Genomic DNA, 20,336 nt, shown 5'->3' with positions numbered 1-20,336 from the left:
CCATGACTGGGGTGGGGGGTGGGGCACACTTGTTCAAGGTGTCAGCCATTTCCTTGCCTGCTCTGGCCCTAATGTGGAATATCTAGGGGCCTGGAGGAAGCCAGACACCCAGGGCACTCTGTTCAGGGTGTTCACTATCTGGGATTTAAAAAAAGCCTTCTCAACCAGTGCAGATCCAGGAAGAGAGAGGCCAGTGTAGTTTTCATGTGCCCCAGGGTAGTGACATGGGGTGCAGTCTGTGCTGGAACAGGGGTCCCTGTTTGTCCCCCGTCTGTATGAGCAAGCTTTCTCTCTTCTTCACAGGATCCTTCTCAGAAAACAGCACAGGGGCCCAGGTAGATATTACATGCATGGAGCTTTGTGCAGGCTGAGGACCTGCCCTGGGATTTGCATCCTTTTTCCTTCAGGTGCGATGTGGCAACCCCAGACTCCAGAGAGCCCTGAAGGAATCATGGGGACCTGAAGTCTCTGTTCCTCCCCTCCTAGAGGGTCTGCCCTCCAGTCTCCCAGCCAGCTCTCCTCCCCAGGGACAGTCAGTAACTTCTGGGGTGCCCACTGCAGTGCTCTGCTGGGGATAGAGCAGGATGGGGAGGGAGGGTGAGCATTTGTGAGACCTGGGGGCCTGCTGTCACTGTGATAATAGAAACGCAGGGAGACTGAGTTCGCTTGACAGGAGCATCTGACAGGCAGATGCCAGACTACCCAGGCTTCATTCCTGTGTCACTAGCAGTCCTCTTCCATATCTGTTTTTGCTGGGTGGCTTCTTTCCCTACAAACTCAGAGGTGTCTTGTGGCACACATTTAGGCCCTGAGTCAAGCTTTCCCCTACTTTCTTCGAGCCCTGTGTCAGATGACTGCCCAACATTCTTTCTACTCTCCCCTCCCCACCTGCCCTTTCTCCCTTTTTCTCTCTGCATCTATGACAATAAAATAAGCTGCCGAGCAATGCAGAGGTGGGTATCAGCCTCCTCACACCCCCAACTGAGGGCTGGGGCAGTGGAGGGCACACAAGACACCAGTCACATAGATGACATCCTGTCGCTTTTTGCCCTGTTCTGTTCTAGTAAGATACTAGGTCCCAACCACATCCAAGGGGGGTGATTGTCCAAGCGTGTGAATACCAGGAAGCAGGGTTCAATGGGGGCCACCTTGGAGGCTGCCCAGCACAGTGATTGGAACCAGGAGGACAGACTGCAGCCAGACTGCCAGGGTTCAGATCCTTAACCTCCAAGGGCGCCTTGTGAATGGCCAACACTTTAGAAGACCAACTGGCAAGGGATTTCCCCTTGCTGACCAGTTGGGAAGCGCCACTCCAATTAGTTTTGTGACCTCAGCCAAATTGCTCAACCTCCCCCAGCCTCTGCTTTTGCATCTGGAAAATGGGTATCCTAATTGTACCACCTTCTAAAATTGTCCTGAGGATATGAAGCTGAGCTGTGCAAAGCTTTTAAAACAGTGCCTGGTATGTGATAAACACCCAATAAAACTTGAGTGTTCTATTAGGAGAGACTGCCTGTCACTTGCACAGAGCCCTCCATGTGTCCCTACAGTGACCAGCCAGTCACTGAACTCCCGCCCCTTTCCAGGCCTGGGGATTCTGGGAGGTCAAGGGAGGCAAGATCGTTCATGAAATTTATATGCTTTTAGCAGAGACACAATCAACAAATATATAAATAAAGAAGCTAAGTTTCCTCTGTGCTACATTATACAGAGAAAAGAGTGGGAATGTCATTTGTCAGAAGGAGCAGTTGCTTGACAAAGATTCCCACCTGGGGGAGTTTTCGCTAACTGATGTTTAAGCTGACGTCTGAAGGTGAGAGGGGGGCCAGCCCTGCCAGAAACTAAGAACCTGAAACTGAGAGGTTCTCGTTGGGAGAGGATGAGCTTGAGAAAGGGGCCCAGGATGGCTGATGGCAGTGAAAGGGTGGGCAAGAGGGAGGAGGTGTGGCCAGGGGACCTGGAGGCCCAGGACCACATCGGAGATGCATTTTATTCCAGGAACAGTAGGCCTTCCTAGGAATTTTAAGCCGATGTGCTTTGCTTTTATTGGTGGCTGTTCTTTGTTGAAGGGATGGGTGAATGGATGGATAGATAGGTAGACATATAGGAAAGGAGAGGTAGATGGATAGGAGAGGATGAAAGTGAAAGTTGCTCAGTCATGTCCAACTCTTTGCTACCCCATGGACTGTAGCCTGCCAAGCTTCTGTCCATGGGATTCTCCAGACAAGAATGCTGGAATGGGTAGCCATTCCCTTCTCCAGGGGATCTTCCCAACCCAGGGATCAAACCCAGGTCTCCTGCATTGCAGGAGATTCTTTAGCATCTGAGCCACCGGGAAGCCTTAGGAGAGGATATGTAGACATATAGGAGAGATGGGCAGATAAACAGGTGACATCAACTCAAATGCAGCCTCTTGCCCTGTGCTCTCACCAGAGTTTCATGCCTGCTGCCTGTCCCAGCTCTTTAGGATGGTATCTGCAGAGCTGCTGGTCCAGACTCTTGACACTGTGCCCTGGAGGACTGAGTGATACAGGAGAGGCAGCCGGGCCTGGCAAGGAGCTGTCTCAGGCTCTGTGCCCCCAGGATCAGGGATAGAGCCTAAGGGGTGGCAACTAATTCATGGAAAAAATCCAAAATTGCTAAATCCAAATCCTATTGTACATTTCCCGGCCGGGTGGCCCTGGGCCACTGGGAACCCCAGCTGCCCTGTCATCACACAGGGAAGACAGAGGGTATGACAGCACTTAGGAAGCACGTGCAGGGTCCTGCCCAGCCCCTGGCCTCCTTGCCTCATTCAGTCCTCACCAGAATCTCCCAAGGTAGGTTTAGTCATTGGCCTCATTTTGCTGATGAAGAAATGGAAAAGCAGAACGGTTATGTGAACCAGTAAGCACTTATGTTTTCTCAGCCTTCTCCCATGTATTCACTTAATCTCTACCAACCAGGAGAGGAGGTTGGAGGCTCCACTTGGAGAGGAAGACCAGGAGGCACAAAACTGGTGGGCCTGGGGGTCCAGCCTATGCTCTCAGTCCCAGAATACGGGAAGGAGCATGCAGGGTGGCAGGCACTTGGGACCTGCCTAGGGGTTTCCACTGTAGGACACCCGGACAGGCCCTGACTCAGCACCAGTACCAACTGGAGGGCCCACCCCTGCAGGAACCCAGTTCCTCCTCGCCCCTCCCCACCTGGGACAGTCCTGGCTTTGAGGCACTGAGAAGTACAGAAGTTCCCCAGGAGAGACTAAAAGCGCCTGGTCCCCAGTTCTCGGGCAGAGCGCACAGGCAGTCAGGAGGTTGCGACCTGGTGCGGCCAGCACCCCGTACGCCTGGCATCTGTTCCTGGGCGAGCTTGGCTGCTGCCGTCCTGCTACCACAGCCCCGCCAGTTCTTGCACCATGCCTTTCTGCCCCACCAGGCATCTGAAGAGGAGCAGGCTGCTGCCTAGGGGTAAGTGTACAGCCGAGGCCAAGAGCCAGCTGCAGGACACCAGACTGGGGGGTGATTAACCCTTGAAGGGCAAGTGGCATTTGGTGGCTCCAAGTGAGAGGAGCAGGGTACAGATGAGACAACAGGGATACGCGGGAGGCTGGAACTGCTGCTCGAGTTTAGCCCGGTGCAGCCTGGCAGGGATAGGCAGGGAAGGCTACCCCTGGGGACGTTGCAGAAAAGCCTAGCTGGCAATGAAGCATTGCCCAGAGCTAGCTGCATGCACACACTCACGTGCGTGTGCACAAACAGACACACACACACACGCATATGAGTCTCAGGAAATTAGGATGGTGGGCTTTCCCACTCCCCTCTAGCCTCAGTCTAACCCACCTGAAAGCTGTCCAGCCTTCAGCCACCAGGCCTCATATGACAACTGAACCCTTGAAATGTACCTAGAGCAGGTGTGCTGTTAGTACAAGCTACACACAAGATTTTGAACACTTAGTACAAAAAGTACATAAACGTACTGTCTCAGCAGTTTCTGATTATGTGTTCTAATACTATTTTGGATCTGTTGGGATAAACAAAAATATATTGTTCAAAACAAGTTCTTTTTCTTTTTTAAATGTAGCTACTAAAACATTTGAAATTATACTTGTAGCTCACGTTGTATTTTTCCATTGGATTATGCTGCTTTGGACAGCTACATCCCCATGCTTGGCCTTCACCCCTGGGAATCCAGGTGTTGGAGCCTCCCCTGGGGTTCCTTGCTCCCCTGGGCAACTTGTAGAATGATGACGGGCCTGTGACACACCATACATTGCAGCTGCTGTCACCTTTAAATAGTGACTTCTTTTGATTTTTAAACATTTTCCATAAATCCTGGACTAATTCAGATATCATTTGATTAATTACATAAGAATGACAGCTTTTTGACCTGAATGTCATAGAAGGAGTTCCATGGGCTACAGTGGTTTACAAAATGGTTTTACAGATATCATTTACTCTTTTTGCATTTTATTGTGAAAATTCTTGTATAGCAGAATTGAAAGATAGGAGTTCTTGTCCTGGAACCACTGCCAGGACTTGCTGCCTTTTGGAGTCACCTCCTTACCCCAAACCCCTTGTGCTGGTGGAAAGAGAAATTCAAACACAAAAGGAAGTTCTGAAATCCAGGATCCCAGAAGGGAGGAAAGCCCAACTGGAAACAAGAAGAGCTGGGCTGGATCCTGACAGGGTCATGTAGGGGCCAGTACCCTTATACAAGCCATAGGTTGAAGTAGTGAGCACAGAGTGGGGTCAGGGTTAGGAATCAGGCTGCGTGGAGTCATTGTTCACTGATTTTACAGCTTGGACATGTTTCTAGATATCCCTGGACTTCAGTTTCCTTTCCTTTAAAATAGGAATCATGACACCACTTTGCCATCAGCTTGTGAAGATCGTGCCTGCCTTAGAATGGGTGCTCTGTGTGTGCCTGTCACCTTGGTTCTTGCAGCTGCTATTATTCTTCCATTCTCTGCAGATTCCATGCAAGCCCTCCCCATGCCAGGGACGGCTCAGTGTGCTGGAGTTGTTTATAAAACAGACATATCAGGAGTGGGCTGAAAATAAAGTGTCAATAAGCATATCACATAAACACATAAAATATATGTATAATGGATTTCCATAAGTGCTATGGCAATGCGCGAGACTCAGGTTCAAAATGTGGGTCAGGAAGATACCCTGGAGAAGGGAAGGGCAACCCACTCCAGTATTCTTTCCTGGAGAATCCCATGGACAGAGGAGCCTGGTGAGCTATAGTCCATGGGGTCTCTAAGAGTTGGACATGACTGAATGAATGACTCTTATATGGAAAGTTTAAGGCTGGGAAGGGGCCCGGGTTGCAGTGGGTGATGTGGAATGCAGTAGGCGAGGTTTCATCGGGTAGTCAGGGAGGATCCCCCAGGAAGGTAATGCTTGAGGGGAGACCTGAAGATGCGGGAGCAAGTCATGGCAGTGTCTGGAAGAACGGCGTTCTGAGCAAGAGCAAAGGCAAAGGGCGAGCAGGCGCAAGGACCCTGGGCAGGGGAGTGTCTCGCTCTCTGGGAAATGGCAGACAGCAAAGCAGAGAACAGCTATGAGGCATGAGGGGTAATGGGCAAGAGATCGAGGCCCCTGGAAGATCACTGCAAGGACTTTGCTGAGGGGTGGACACTGCAGAGGTGTGTGAGCTGGCTCACTATGCTGCCATACTGAAAATAAGCCACTGGGAGCAAGGGAGGGAGCCTAAAGACCATACCAATAATCCAGAGGAGAAATGATGATGGCTTGGACCAGGTGGAACAGTGATAAGTGGCCAGATTTTGAAGGTCTTGAAGGAGGAGCCAATAGAATTTACTCATTGGTTTCCTTGGTGTGTATGCCCAGCAGTGGGATTGCTGGGTCGTATGGCAGTTCTATTTCCGTTTTTTAAGGACTCTCCACACTGTTCTCCATAGTGGCTGTACTAGTTTGCATTCCCACCAACAGTGAAAGAGGGTTCCCTTTTCTCCTCACCAATCAGTTCTAATGAGGTGGATGAAACTGGAGCCTATTATACAGAGTGAAGAAAGTCAGAAAGGAAAACACCAATACAGAATATTAACGCCTATATATGGAATTTAGAAAGATGGTAACGATGACCCTATATACAAGACAGCAAAAGAGACTCAGATGTAAAGAACAGTCTTTTGGACTCTGTGGGAGAAGGCTAGGGTGGGATGATTTGAGAGAATAGCATTGAAACATGTATATTATCACCTGTGAAATAGACTGCCAGTCCAGGTTCGATGCATGAGACAGGGTGCTCAGGGCTGGTGCACTGGGATGACCCAGAGGGATGGGAAGGGGAGGCAGGTGGGAGGGGGGTTCAGGATGGGGAATACACATACACCTATGGCTGATTCATGTCAATGTATGGCAAAAACCAGTACAATATTGTAAAGTAATTAGCCTCCAATTAAAATTAATTAATTAATTTTTAACAAAGAATTTACTCATTGGAATGGCTATGAGACAGAGTGGAGCTGAGGATGTGTCTGGTTTCCACTTGGGTAACCAGAAGGTGGAATTGACCTCACCTGGGAAGGGGAGGGGTCCCAGATGTGGAGATGGAATTCATATTTGGGAGATGCCTGGAGACATCTCATTGGAGCTGTCTGGGGAGGGGCACAGAAGGATCTGGAGGGCAGGGAAAGAGTGAGTCTGGAAGTTGTCGGCTTAGGGATGGCAGTTAAAGCCCTGAGACTGGACGAGCTCATCAGGGGACAGTATGGGACAGGAAGGGGACAAGGGGAGGAACAGGTCAGGTGACTCCCAATTTTCTGCTCTGGGCACCTGGAGACCCAGCACTAAGACAGAAACACAGTAGGAAGCTGGTGTGATAGGTGAGACAGTTATGATTTTCAGACAAGCCATATTGTGCCTACAGCTGTAGGATCATAGTCATTTAGGCTCAGAGGAGGTCTAGATCTCATTGCTCTATATCAATGCTTCTCAACTGGGGGCAGCCTTGACCCCCAAGGAACATTTGAGAACAGGTGGAGACATTTTTGACTGTCAAACCTGGGGAGGAGGGAGAGGCTGCTACCAACATCCAGTGAGTAGAGGCCAGGGGTGCTCTATACACCCTACTATGCACAATCAATGGGGACCAGTTTGCTCTCCCACCTAAAACAATCCCCCCAAAAGGACAAATAATATGAAACAATGATTTTTAAGATACTTACTTTCAAAACATTAGGCAGTGAAGGACTGTTGACATCCACCCCCTGCAAGAGATGGGAAACAAAGGAAGTGAGCCCTACACCATGCAATAGCTTACTGCCCTGGGAAAGTTTTCAGGCTGTGATGCAGGAAGGGGAAACCCAGGTGGAACCCAGTGAGCTCCATGAGTTAGAGAGACAGCTGGGGAGACCAGAGCATCTCAAGTGTTCAGAATAGAGCACCAAGGAGGAAAGTGCTGCTCGGAGAGGAAACTCCCTTGGAGCTCATTGCCTCGTGCACAGGAGTGTGCGGAAAATCCCCGAGGCCAAGAGAGAAGCACTAGAAAGGGTTAGAGGCCACACTGAGCATTCTGATACAGCGCAGGGAATAGTGCCTCTTGCTGTCTGCCAGACCTCGTGACTCCTGGGGCATTGCATAGAATGCACAGAAGTGTTTTCTCTCAGCAGTGGGGGATAGTTTGCTCTATACTGAGAACTCTGGACCCACCAAATAAGTCTTAGAAACAAAATATATAGGAAGACATAGACAGAAAATCAGTAAGAATATGTAAAATATTTTTAAAAGTCAACAACTAGACCTAATTTATGAAACACTTTACCCAGCTACAGCAGAATCATTCTTCTCAGTGCACACAGAACGCTTAGCAAGATAGACCATATTCACGGGAATTCCCTGGCAGTCCAGTGGTTGGGACTTCATGCTTTCACTGCTGAGGACACTGGTTCAGTCCCTGGTCCAGGAACTAAGACCTGCAAGCCGTGTGGTACAGCCAAAAATATGTTCAAATCAGACAGTGTATCTTCTCTGAAAATAAGGGAATTAACTTAGAAATCAGTTAACAGAAAGATTTCTGGAAAATCCTCCCAAACTTGGAAATAACACATTTCTAAATAATGCATAGGTCAAAGAAGAAATCCAAAGGATAAGACATTTTGAGCTGAATAAAGATGAAAAAAACAATATACAAATTTTGTGCATGCCTCTAAAGCATACTTAGGGGGCAATTATAATACTAAATACTGTAAGACACTAGAAAAATAAGACCAAATTAAACACAAAGTGAACAGATAAAGAGAAGCAATTAAGATCAGAGTGTAAATTAATGAGATACAACACAAGTTGGCAAACTACAACCTGCGGACTGGCTTCCCCTTTTTGAAATCAAATTTATACACAAATACACAGCCCTGCCCTTTCACTTACATGTTGTCTGTGGCTGCTTTTTAACTACAACAGCAGAGTACGTAGTTTTGGCAGAGACCATATGGCCTGAAAACCTAAAATATTTACTCTAGCCCTTTCAAAGGTTGCTAACCAGAAAAACAAAGACATAAAGTCAGTAAAACAAAAATCTCTTTTTTGAGGTTAATAAAATCAGTAAGCGTCTAGAGGACTAACTAGGGGAAAAGAGAAGACACAAATTACCAATGATAGAAATGAGAGAGTCGACATCACTAGACTCTTCAAATACTAAAAACACAGTAAAGGAATATTCTGAACAACTTTATGTCAATGAATTCAACAACTTAGATGAAACAGACAAATTCCTTGAAAGACACAAACTACAAAGCTCCCTCAAAAGAAATAGGTGTCTATATTAGAGAAATTTAATTTGCTATTAAAAACCTTCCCACAATGAATTCTACCAAATATTAAAAACAATGGCAACTCTACACAGACTCTTCCAAAAATATTGAAAAAGGGAATACTTACCAGCTTATTCTGTGAAACCAGTATTACCCTGATACCAAAATAAGACATAAAAGAAAACGGCCTACCAATATCCTTTGTGAATACAGATGAAAAATTCTCCACAATATTTTAGTAAATTGAACCCAGCAATAATAAAAAGGACAACACATCATGACCAGTTGGGATTTCAGGAATGCAAAAGTAGTTTAACATTTGAAAATCTATGAGCATAATTCATTGTAATAACAAACTAAAAACATAAAATGCGGTTTTTCAAAAGCTAGAGAAAAAAACATTTGACAAAACCCCAACATCCATTTCTGTTAAAAACAAAAACAAAAAAACTCTCCAGCAAACTGGAAATAGAAGTTCCTCAACCTGAGAAAGGACATCAGTAAGAAACTTGCAGCAGATAAACTTAATGGTGAAAAGTTGAATGCTTTTCCTATCAGATCAAGAATAAGATAAGATGTCCACTCTTAACCACTTCTATTCAACATGGTATAAGGCTCTAGTCAGCACAATTAGGCAAGAAACAGGAATACAAAGCACCCAGACTGGAAGGGATGAAGTGAAACTGTCTTTATTTGCAGGTGATGTGATCACCTGTGTAAGTGCCCAAGTCAGTGTGGAAGGATAGTCTGTTCACCAAATGGTGCTGGAACGACTGGACATCCATGTATAAGAGGATGAATTCCAAGCTTTATCTTGCACCATCTACAAAACTAACTCATACGCTAAACATAAACCCTAAAACATGAAACTTCCGGAAGAAAATCTAGGAGAAAACTTTTACAACCTTGGGTTAAGCAAAATTTTCTTAGATACACAACCAGAAAAAATTGATAAGTTGAGCTTTATCCAAATTAAACACTTCCGCTCTTGCAAACACACTGTTAATAGAATGAAAAGAGAAGGCACAGACTGGGAGAGATATTTACGTAGCATATATCTGATAAAGAGCTTTCACCCAGAAGATGTAAAGAACTCTCAAAACTCAATAATGAAACATGAACGACCGATTTTTAAAATGGATAGGGACTTCCCTGGTGGTTCAGTGGCTAAAGACTCTGAGCTCCTATTGTAGGGTGCCTGGGTTTGATCCCTGTTCAGAGAACTAGATCCTGCAGGCCGCAGCTAGGACCCGCCTCAGCCAAATAAATAAAAATAAATATTTTAAAAGTGGATAAAAGATTTCAACAGATATTTCACCAAATAAGACACATGGATGGCAATTAAGTACATAAAAAGATACTCAGGATCAATAGTCATTTGGAAAATGCAAATTCAAACATGATACTCTGCCCCTACACACCCATTATAATGACTAGAAGTAAAGAGACCAGCTGCAGCAAGTGTTGGTGAGGAAGTGGAGAAACTGGAACCCTCATATATTGCTGGTGGCAGCATAGAGTAGTGCAATCACTTTGGAGAACAGGTTATGGCAATTTCTTAAAAAGTTAAATATGCTATATAGAAATACACATAGATAAATGCACACACATGAAAAATACTTGAAAAGTTAAACCCACAGGCTGAGAGCACCAGGAGAGCAGGACCCTAGGCCGAGGTGCAACTGGACGTGAGAGAATCTGTCAACCTGCGGGAAGGGCAGAGCCAGGTTTTGAGCTTGTTTGACATGGGTCACCGTCTTTAGAAAAAAAGAAGTGAAAAAATGAGAAATTCCAGTTATATACAAACCTGAGTATTCATTTAGGACAAACAAGTAACCACAACATATTCTTGGAGTCGTCGATCTCCAGGTCCTTTTCTTCTGAGTTATTTTGGGATGTTTCTCCAGAAAAGCAAACATAGAAAACCTTCCCGTCCCCACACGCAGCCAGCCCTGCCTCATAGTGCATGTGGTGTTGACTCCTAAGGATGCAGAGCCAGCCCCTTCTCGGTGGTGGTGCCCTTGCCCTGTGAATGACCACACAGCTGCCCCAGCCATGCCTCCAGTCTTTGTTTTCCATTGGCCTCACTGTCTCTTGGGCTCCAGGCTCTGCTGTCTCTGCTTCAAGCTTCCTTCCTCTCTGCCTCTGCATTGCTGCCTGGGCTGAAAGGAGTCGGACTCCTGTGTGTGTCCTGAAGAGCTCAGAAGGCATCCTAGGACCCTGGCTCACCGCTCTTCTGAGCTTTAGGCTCCATGGGCCCCATCAGCACGCTTTCCTTTTACCCTGCCTCCAGGCCTCATGTGTATCGTCTCAGCAAGGATGCATCTCATCCCATGCTTCAGCCCTCAGAGCAGCCTCCTCGGTTTCCCCAGTCCTCAGCTGCCTTGCTCTGGGCGCTGTCAGCCTGACCCCAGAGGGCTGCCTCATTGATGGAGAAACGACAGGACCATGGGCTGGATCAGAGCCCAGTGCCCGGGACTTTGAATCCCAGGCTCTGCCATGTATTCAGTCGCTCGGTTGTGTCCGACTCTTTGTGACCCCATGGACTGCAGCACGCCAGGCTTCCCTGTCCATCACTGACTCCCAGAGCCTACTCAAACTCATGTCCATTGAGTCGGTGATGCCAACCAACCATCTCATCTTCTTTTGTCCCCTTCTCCTCCTGCCCCCATTCCCTCCCAGCATCAGGGTCTTTTCCAATGAGTCAACTCTTCCCATGATGTGGCCAGAGTATTGGAGTTTCAGCTTCAACATCAGTCCTTCCAATGAACACCCAGGACTGATCTCCTTTAGGATGGACTGGTTGGGCCATGTATTAGCTGTGTGAATTGAGAGAAGTCCCATAGTCACTCTGTGCTTCAGTTTCCCTGCCTGTCAAATGAAAATAGTAACAGTACCTCACTCAGGGTCATTGTGAAGATTAAAGAATCCTAGAAGGACAGATGTGTGTCAGCTTTGTTCATCAGGAGAGTCATATATTCTCTGGTTCACTACTCCTGTCTGGTCTCCATCACTGGGCTGAGGGTTCCAGAAGGAATGGCCTGGGTCTCACAGCTCTCCTTTCATCCCACTCCTTTGGGAACAGAGATGTCTGGGACTCATCCCATCAGCAGGTAAACCCACTTAGGGTCTGAGGTTCTAGGACCTTAGCAAGTAACAGTGAGTTATATGCTATGGGACGGGCCATAAAGATAAGATTATTCTTGAAAATCCCTTAAATTGCCTGTATATAGACCTCAGTTCAGTATAAATTGTTTTAGGTATATCTCCAAAATTAATTCACTTGCACATGAAAACTCAAGAACCTCTGGAGCTACTGTAGAAAAAGTCAATTCATCAAAAACTGTCTGGGCATTCCTATCTTTCTGCCTTTGGATAATAATCCAGTATCTAGCTGTGAGTGGGGACAGATGGAGAATTCTGGAGTATTTGTTTCATCCTGGTTTAATATCGTCTCAGTAACTTAAAAAAAAATTTTTTTTTTGTTTGCACTGCATGGCTTGCAGGATGTTATTTCTCTTAATGGGAATTGAACCCAGAGTCCTGTCAGTGGAAATGCAAAATTCTAACCACTGGACCGCCAGAGAATTCCCTCTGTAACTTTAATACATGTGAAGAATCAGGCCTTGTTTTCAGGGATGGGAGAGCAGGCTGTGATGTCACAGCCCATGTTAAAAGCACTTAGTGACATTTAGCTGGGTTTAAAGATGTGTAAAGTTGATTTAACAAAATACGTACTGAAGCTCCTCTGGTGTCTGAGCTTCTCTGAGCTGCTGTCAAATCTGCATGCTTTTTTCTAATAGTACCCCAGGATGATTTTAATAATAGGGAAAAATAACCAAGAAGGCTAAGGGAGAAACCCAAGAGGGCCCCAAAGACAGATGTGCGAGGTATGAAGATGTGCAAATATAGAACCAGAAAGCACAGCTGCTGCTGAATGGTTTTTGGAGAGACGGCCGTCTCACACCCCAGGGAATGAAAGCCACCTGGTGTTGGGCCGGAGAGAGCCCTGTGGGGGAGGCACCCCATGTCTGCCCGGGTGCCTGCAGTAAGCCTGTTCTCTCTGTCTTGCAGGTGGTGCCGGGGAGCGGGAGAAGGTGCCGGCCAACCCCGAGGCGCTCCTGCTCATGGCCAGCTCCCAGCGGGACATGGAAGACTGGGTGCAGGCCATCCGCCGGGTCATCTGGGCCCCGTTTGGCCGAGGTACTGCCCGTAGCGCGCATGCTCACCCTCTAGAACCCTTGCCTTCAGGTAATCACGCCCCTCCTCCCCACACTGAGCCTGCAAGATCCCTCTGTCTCAGGACTTGCTGGCTGAGTCCCATGCTTCCTGCGGCAGCAGACAGACAGGCAGTGTTGTCCTTTTCTGCTGCCGGTCCTCAGGACCCTTGGTGGACCAAGCAGGTCCTAGCAGGGGAGACTTGGGCCACTTTTCAAAAACGTGCCCTCTTCTGACCTGAAAGTCCTGTGGTTTGTGTGTGCTTCCCTCTGTGTCCAGATCCTTGCTGAGTGTTGGGTGTGTCTGAGGCCAGAAGTAGGCACTCAGGGTCATTTTGGATGGTGAGGTACCAAGTCCTTCCCTCTGCTGCGACTTGTGGCCCCTTCATGGCCTACATAGCCCTGGACCTGACCTGAAAACGAAAGTTGCCATTTACTTACCTGCTCCTTTATTCTACACTTTTATTGGGTACCTGCCGTGTATGGAGTGGTATTCCAGGTACTAAGAATTAAACCAGAGGATGCCTCTACCCTCCCCTCCCCCTTCCCTTGTCCTGGGAGAGAGAGATGATAGGCAAGTAAAGGTGACTCATGATGTCCCCTGGGGAGAAATGAAGGGAGCCAAGTAGAGCCACACGGAAGGACAGACTTTATAAAGTCAACTTAGTAACGTCACCGGGAAAGCCAAGGATATGGAAAAGAGATGCAGACAGAGGGACCAGTGAGTGCAAAGGGTTGGGAAAGGGCCATGGAAACACGAGAACTCTGAGGAAGATCAGAAGGTCTGAAAGAGTGAGGTTGGGAACATGGAGGACCTGAAACCTTGGGGATATAGTGGGGATTTCAGATTTCCTTCTAAATTGATGGAACACCAGGGAGAGCTCTGAACAGGAGACAGACACTATTTGACTTATAAGAGCCCTCTGGCTGCCATGTGAAGGGTGGGCCATAGAAGGACAAGGCTGAGACTCTCATCTGACAAGGATGTGGGGCCTGGGCATGAGTGGGAATGGAGGAGACATGGAGAACGGTCAGCTGAGACTTATCCTGAAGATGGGGCTGCAGGGTGTGCTGAAGGTCTGGACATGGGGCACAGAAAGCAATGGTGATGCCCAGCTGCGCAGGTGCTGTTCTCTGTAGGTTGGTGTCTCTGTGCAGTCATCATGGAAAGGGCTTCTAGAAGGATCACCATGTCGGCTGGGCTGGGGCCACCAACTTGCCACTGAGTATGGAGACAGGACCAGCCATGTCCTAACCACACGAGCCATGAACATCCTCTCTCTCCATGTTGCATAGTGTTTGATTGATGCACCATCCAGGCCGGGGCAGAAGCTCACCTTTGGGGGCTTCCTAAGTGGCCCCACCCTGTTAGCCATGGCCTCCCTGCCCCCTGGTGATCATGGCGCCTTTGACCCACAGCCCCAGTTTAATGGCCTGGGAATACTTAAGCCCATCAAGGAACTTCTGCAGCCTCTACAGGCTCCTTTATGTGCAAGGTATTTGAAAGTGACCCAGTGGAGGAGAATAGAATCCAGAGAAGACACCTATGCAGCTGGACTTTCAGGTGGCACCTTTGAGCAATAGGGAAAGGAGACCATTGCCATGATCTTGGCTAGCAAGAGGCTCTTTGAATGAGTTACAGAAAGCACCACGTGTCTAGCAGCCATGCAATGGAGAAATAAATGATTCATTCTTACAACAGAAAACTCTACAGCAGTGAGAATGAATGAACTACAGTTCCACCCAACAATATGCATGAACCCTAAAAACATACTGTGAGACTAGGACAGGAATTCCATTTATATAAAGTCATACTGTGAGACTAGGGCAGCAATTCCATTTATATAAAGTCAAAGATAGGGCAGAAAGATGGAACTTCCCTGGCGATCCAGAGCTTCCATGCAGGTTCAATCCCTGCTTGGGGAACTAAGATCCCACATGCCTTGGGGCATAATAAAAATAAAAATTTTTAGAAAATAGGGCAGAGGGAAACTATACTGCTGCTGCTACTGCTAAGTCACTTCAGTCGTGTCCAACTCTGTGCGACCCAATAGATGGCAGCCTACCAGGCTTCCCCGTCCCTGGGATTCTCCAGGCAAGAATACTGGAGTGGGCTGCCATTTCCTTCTCCAATGCATGAAAGTGAAAAATGAAAGTGAAGTCACTCAGTCGTGTCCGACTCTTAGCGACCCCATGGACTGCAGCCCACCAGGCTTCTCCGTCCATGGGATTTTCCAGGCAAGAGTACTGGAGTGGGGTGCCATTGCCTTCTCCCGAAACTATACTATTTATGGCCAAATAATTAGGCAGCAAAAAATATAAAGTCAAACAAAGAGATGAATGCTGTAAAGTCAGGATAGCAGGCCTAGTTGCAAGGGTATGCATTTTTAATACTATGCATATCTGTGAATATGTGCTTTAAATACTTTTTGAATGTCTGCATATTTCACTATATTAAAAAATCAAAAACTAAATAGAACCAAGAAAGGAAAGAAACTAAAGGTCAAAGAGGCTAAATAATTTGCCCAAGATGACAGAGTTAGTCATCTGGAACTGAGAAACAGGCAGTTGTTCTGACCTCTGAAGCTGTGCTCCGTCCCAGCCCATCAGGACACTGTCACATCACACATGGTCTACCTGTACTCAGGGTGTGTTGACTCCCTGGACACATGTGCTTGTCTGTCTGTCTCTGTGCTTGCCGAATGGGGACCGTTTGCAGAATCCCACATAGAATCCAGATTTGCCCTCCCCCAGCCTTCTTCCCCTAGCATTTACAGATTTCTCAGGCAGTGCACTGTGTGTTGAAGAACTCACAAGAATTTAAACAGGAACCGCCATCAAAGGCGCTTATCTCCTTTCGACCAGAAGTATAGAGGAAATGCAGAAATCCCAGGGGTTAGTGGTGACAGACATGTCCAGGCAAGTGTGGGCTCTCGAAGGGGGGGCTTCATCCGCCTCTGCAGGTTTCCTGGCAAAGCTGTTATTAGCCTGGGTCCCCCTGCAAAGGAGGCTTAGGGGATCAGCCCTTCTTTCACTGTTTAATAACGGAGCCTGTGAACCCTTTCAAGTATGTTTGTTCTGGCAGAAAGCGACCACCTCTGACAGGCACAAATGGGCAACATGCCTACTGCAGGCAGGGGAGAGCCTGGCTGCCCCAAAAAGAAAATGGGGCTGGCCAGTGGGTCAAGGGAGCTGGTTACTGCTGATGGCCTGCCCAGGAGTGGCCCTGATAGAGTGCCTTTGTCTGGGCATTCATTCATTCAACCAGCCAGTCATTCATTGGGGGATGTGTTCTAGGGGCTGGAATCACAGCAATGAGTAGGACAGACAAGGTCCCTGCCCTTGTGGAGCACACATTCTAGGAAAGAAAACAGACAGCAAGCAAGTTGGGATGGGGAGGGCAAGTGGGAGGGATGGAGGGTTCAGTGTATAGTGACATTTGACTAAAGGAGATGAAAGGGTGATTACACATATATCTGGGCAGAGAGTTTTGAAAGTAGAGACAGGGCTGTCCAAGTTGGAAGAGCAGTAAGGAAGCCAGCATGACTAGAGCAATCTGTGAAGGGAGTGAGAGGAGGTAGAGGCTGGTAAATCAGGAGGGCCTTGTCACCGTGATGACTCTGGCAAGGTGGTACCATTGGCAGGTCTTGAACAGAGCAGTGGCCGAGTCTGACTCAGGTTCCAACAGGGTCCCTCTGGCGGCTGTGTTGAGAATGATGAAAGAAGCAAAGACAGAAACAGGGAGGCCAGTTAGGAAGGAGCTCATTATACAATCAGGCAGGTGAGAGATGATGGTGGCTTGGCTCCAGATGGCACTGGTGATGAGGAATAATAGATTTCTTGATATATTTTAAAGGTAGAGCCAATAGTACTTCCCTCACTGGAAAGGGTGAAAGGTGTAAGAGAATGAGAGAAGTCAAAGGTAATTCTAAGGTGTTTTGACCTAAGCCAACTGGAAGGATGGATTAGTCATTCACTGAGACAAGAGAGAAGAGAGAAGTGCAGTTGTTTGGAAGGAAAATGGAGAGTTCACTTTGGACTTTAGTCTGGGGTCCCTGTTAGAGGCTCAAGTTTAGGTATCAAGTAGGCAGTCTGACAGTTAGGGCTAGAGATCAGAAGGGAGGACTGGGCTGGAAAGGGGATTTGGGAGCCGTTGACACACAGATGGGGTTTTGAAGCCATGAGTCTAGATGAGACATCACGAAGCTAGTGAAGAGACAGCAGAGGACCCGGGCTGAGCCCTGAGCTGCCCTCAAGTAGGAGGACAGGAAGAGAGGAGGGGCCAGCAGCGGGGCTAAGGAGAGCCGGGAGTGACTGTGGTTCCTGAACTGAGTGAAGAGACCACCTAAGGAAGACGTGTCTATGAACTGCTGGTAGATCGACCAGGAGAGAACAGGTGGAGAGCACAGTTCACTGGTGACTTGGACAAGAGTGGTTTTGGTGGAGTCCTGGGGGTAAAGCCAGATGATAGTGGGCATGAGAAAGGATGAGAGGAGGGGAACTGAAGTGTGAGCATAGCCAACTCTTTCAAGAAGTTTGCTGTAAAGGGAAACAGAGAAATGGGACAGTAGCTGGAGTGGGGAGTCAGGTAAAGAGAGAGTTTTATTTTTTTAAGTTGGGAGACAAAGTAGCAATGATGGTGCAAGTGAGGGAGAGAAGAATTGCTGGAGTACCAATATCTTGTGGATACAGATGGAAAATTTCTCAACAAAATACAAAAGTAATTGAAACCAGCAGTTTATAAAAGGATTACACATGATGAACAAATGAGATTTATCATAGGAATGAAAGAGTGGTTTAACATCTGAAAATTAATTAATGTGATGCATCAGTAGAATAAAGAACAAAAACCACATGATCATCTCAATCAACTCAAAAAAGGCATTAGATAAAATCCAGCACCATTTTATGATCAGTTCATTTCAGTCACTCAGTCGTGTCCGACTCTTTGCGACCCCATGAATCGCAGCACGCCAGGCCTCCCTGTGCATCACCAACTCCCAGAGTTTACTCAAACTCATGTCCATCGAGTCAGTGATGCCATCCAGCCATCTCATCTTCTTTTGTCCCCTTCTCCTCCTGCCCCCAATCCCTCCCAGCATCAGGGTCTTTTCCAATGAGTCAACTCTTCCCATGATGTGGCCAAAGTATTGGAGTTTCAGCTTCAGCATCAGTCCTTCCAATGAACACCCAGGACTTATCTCCTTGCAGTCCAAGGGACTCTCAAGAGTCTTCTCCAACATCACAGTTCAAAAGCATCAATTCTTTTGCGCTCAGCTTTCTTTACAGTCCAACTCTCACATCCATACATGACCACTGGAAAAACCATAGCCTTGACTAGATGGACCTGTGTTGGCAAAGTAATGTCTCTGCTTTTTAATATGCTATCTAGATTGGTCATAACTTTCCTTCCAAGGAGTAAGCATCTTTTAATTTCATGGCTGCAATCACCATCTGCAGTGATTTTGGAGCCCCCAAAAATAAAGTAAGCCACTGCTTCCACTGTTTCTCCTTCTATTTCCCATGAATTGATGGGACCAGAGGCCATGATCTTAGTTTTCTGAATGTTGAGCTTTAAGCCTACTTTTTCACTCTCCTCTTTCACTTTTATCAAGAGGCTTTTTAGTTCCTCTTCACTTTCTGCCATAAGGGTGGTGTCATCTGCATATCTGAGGTTATTGATATTTCTCTTGGCAATCTTGATTCCAGCTTGTGCTTCCTCCAGCCCAGCATTTCTCATGATGTACTCTGCATATAAGTTAAATAAGCAGGGTGACAATATACAGCCTTAACATACTCCTTTTCCTATTTGGAACCAGTCTGTTGTTCCATGTCCAGTTCTAACTGTTGCTTCCTGACCTGCATATAGGTTTCTCAAGAGGCAGGTCAGGTGGTCTGGTATTCCCAGCTCTTTCAGAATTTTCCACAGTTTGTTGTGATCCACACAGCCAAAGGCTTTTGCATGGTCAATAAAGCAGAAATAGATGTTTTTCTGGAACTCTCTTGCTTTTTCGATGATCCAGCGGATGTTGGCAATTTGATCTCTGGTTCCTCTGCCTTTGCTAAAACCAGCTTCAACATCTAGAAGTTCACAGTTCACGTATTGCTGAAGCCTGGCTTAGAGAATTTTGAGCATTACTTTACTAGCGTGTGAAATGAGTGCAATTGTGCGGTAGTTTGAGTATTCTTTGGCATTGCCTTTCTTTGGGATTGGAATGAAAACTGACCTTTTCCAGTTCTGTGGCCACTGCTGAGTTTTCCAAATTTGCTGGCATATTGAGTGCAGCACTTTCATGGCATCGTCTTTCAGGATTTGAAATAGCTCAACTGGAATTCCATCACCCCCACTAGCTTTGTTCGTAGTGATGCTTTCTAAGGCCCACTTGACTTCACATTCCAGGATGTCTGGATCACTCTAGGTGAGTGATCACACCATTGTGATTATCTGGGTCATGAAGATCTTTTTTGTACAGGTCTTCTGTGTGTTCTTGCCACCTCTTCTTAATATCTTCTGCTTCTGTTAGGTCCATACCATTTCTGTCCTTTATCAAACCCATCTTTGCATGAAATGTTCCCTCGGTATCTCTAATTTTCTTGAAGATGGTAAATACACTCAACTGTCTAGAGATAGAAAGGAATTTTCTCAACCTGCTAAAGGGCATCTATAAAAAAACTTGCAGATAACATCATGCTTAATGGAGAAAGCTGGATGCTTTTCAGGAACAAGACAGGATTCTTGCTTTTACCACTTCTGTTCAGCATTGTACTAGACATTCAAGCTGAGCACTTAGGCAAGAAAATGAAATAAAATGCATCCAGATTAGGAAGGAGAAACAAGTAATCTATTTGCAGATGGCATAATCTCATATGTAGAAAATCTTAAGAAATCTATTTTAGATCTAATAAAAAATTCAGCAAGATTGCAAGATACAAGATCAAGTAAGCTGTATTTCTATACAGTAGCACTGAGGAAACAAATTAAGAAAACTTCATTTATAATAGTATCCAAAAGACAAAATACTAAGGAATAAATTTAACAAAAGAAGTACAAAACTTAATACTCTGAAAATAACATTCTTGAGAGAAATTGAAGACCTAAATGAAGGGAAAGGTAGCCCTTGTTCATGGATCAGAAGACTTGATAGTGTGAAGAGGGCCCCAGTCCCCAGTGAGTCTCTGGACTTCCAGGCCCAACTCTAGGAACACAGCCCCCCAAGAGGCTCTGTTGGGCGGTCCCTCCTAGCTAGCTCTCTGTAAACGGGGAGAGAAGGAGTCATGGGATACCAGAGTCACCCAGCATCTGCTGAGTGCTTGCGGTGAGTTCTATCTTGCCTGGTTATCTGGAGCGAGCCAGCAAGTGC

At 46.7% G+C, this 20,336-nt stretch overlaps 1 protein-coding gene across 10 annotated transcripts in view; it reads left to right on the top strand.

Annotated features, from left to right (window-relative positions):
* ARHGAP22 (Rho GTPase activating protein 22) overlaps positions 1 to 20,336 on the top strand; it is a 176,708-nt gene that overhangs the window by 127,554 nt on the left and 28,818 nt on the right. For 6 of the 10 annotated variants that reach the window (XM_043926933.1, XM_043926935.1, XM_043926932.1 and 3 more), the window contains one exon: positions 12,833 to 13,009. In XM_043926933.1, the coding sequence (XP_043782868.1) occupies positions 12,833 to 13,009 (177 nt within the window). The remainder of the gene's footprint in view (positions 1 to 12,832; positions 13,010 to 20,336) is intronic. The other 4 variants (XM_043926934.1, XM_043926937.1, XM_043926938.1 and 1 more) reach the window with 1 other exon arrangement.

Source organism: Cervus elaphus, chromosome 15, assembly GCF_910594005.1.
Source record: "Cervus elaphus chromosome 15, mCerEla1.1, whole genome shotgun sequence".
In the NCBI taxonomy this organism is placed as follows: Eukaryota; Metazoa; Chordata; class Mammalia; order Artiodactyla; family Cervidae; genus Cervus; species Cervus elaphus.
Note: the sequence above shows the minus strand (reverse complement) of the source record. Positions and strands in the feature narration are given on the sequence as shown.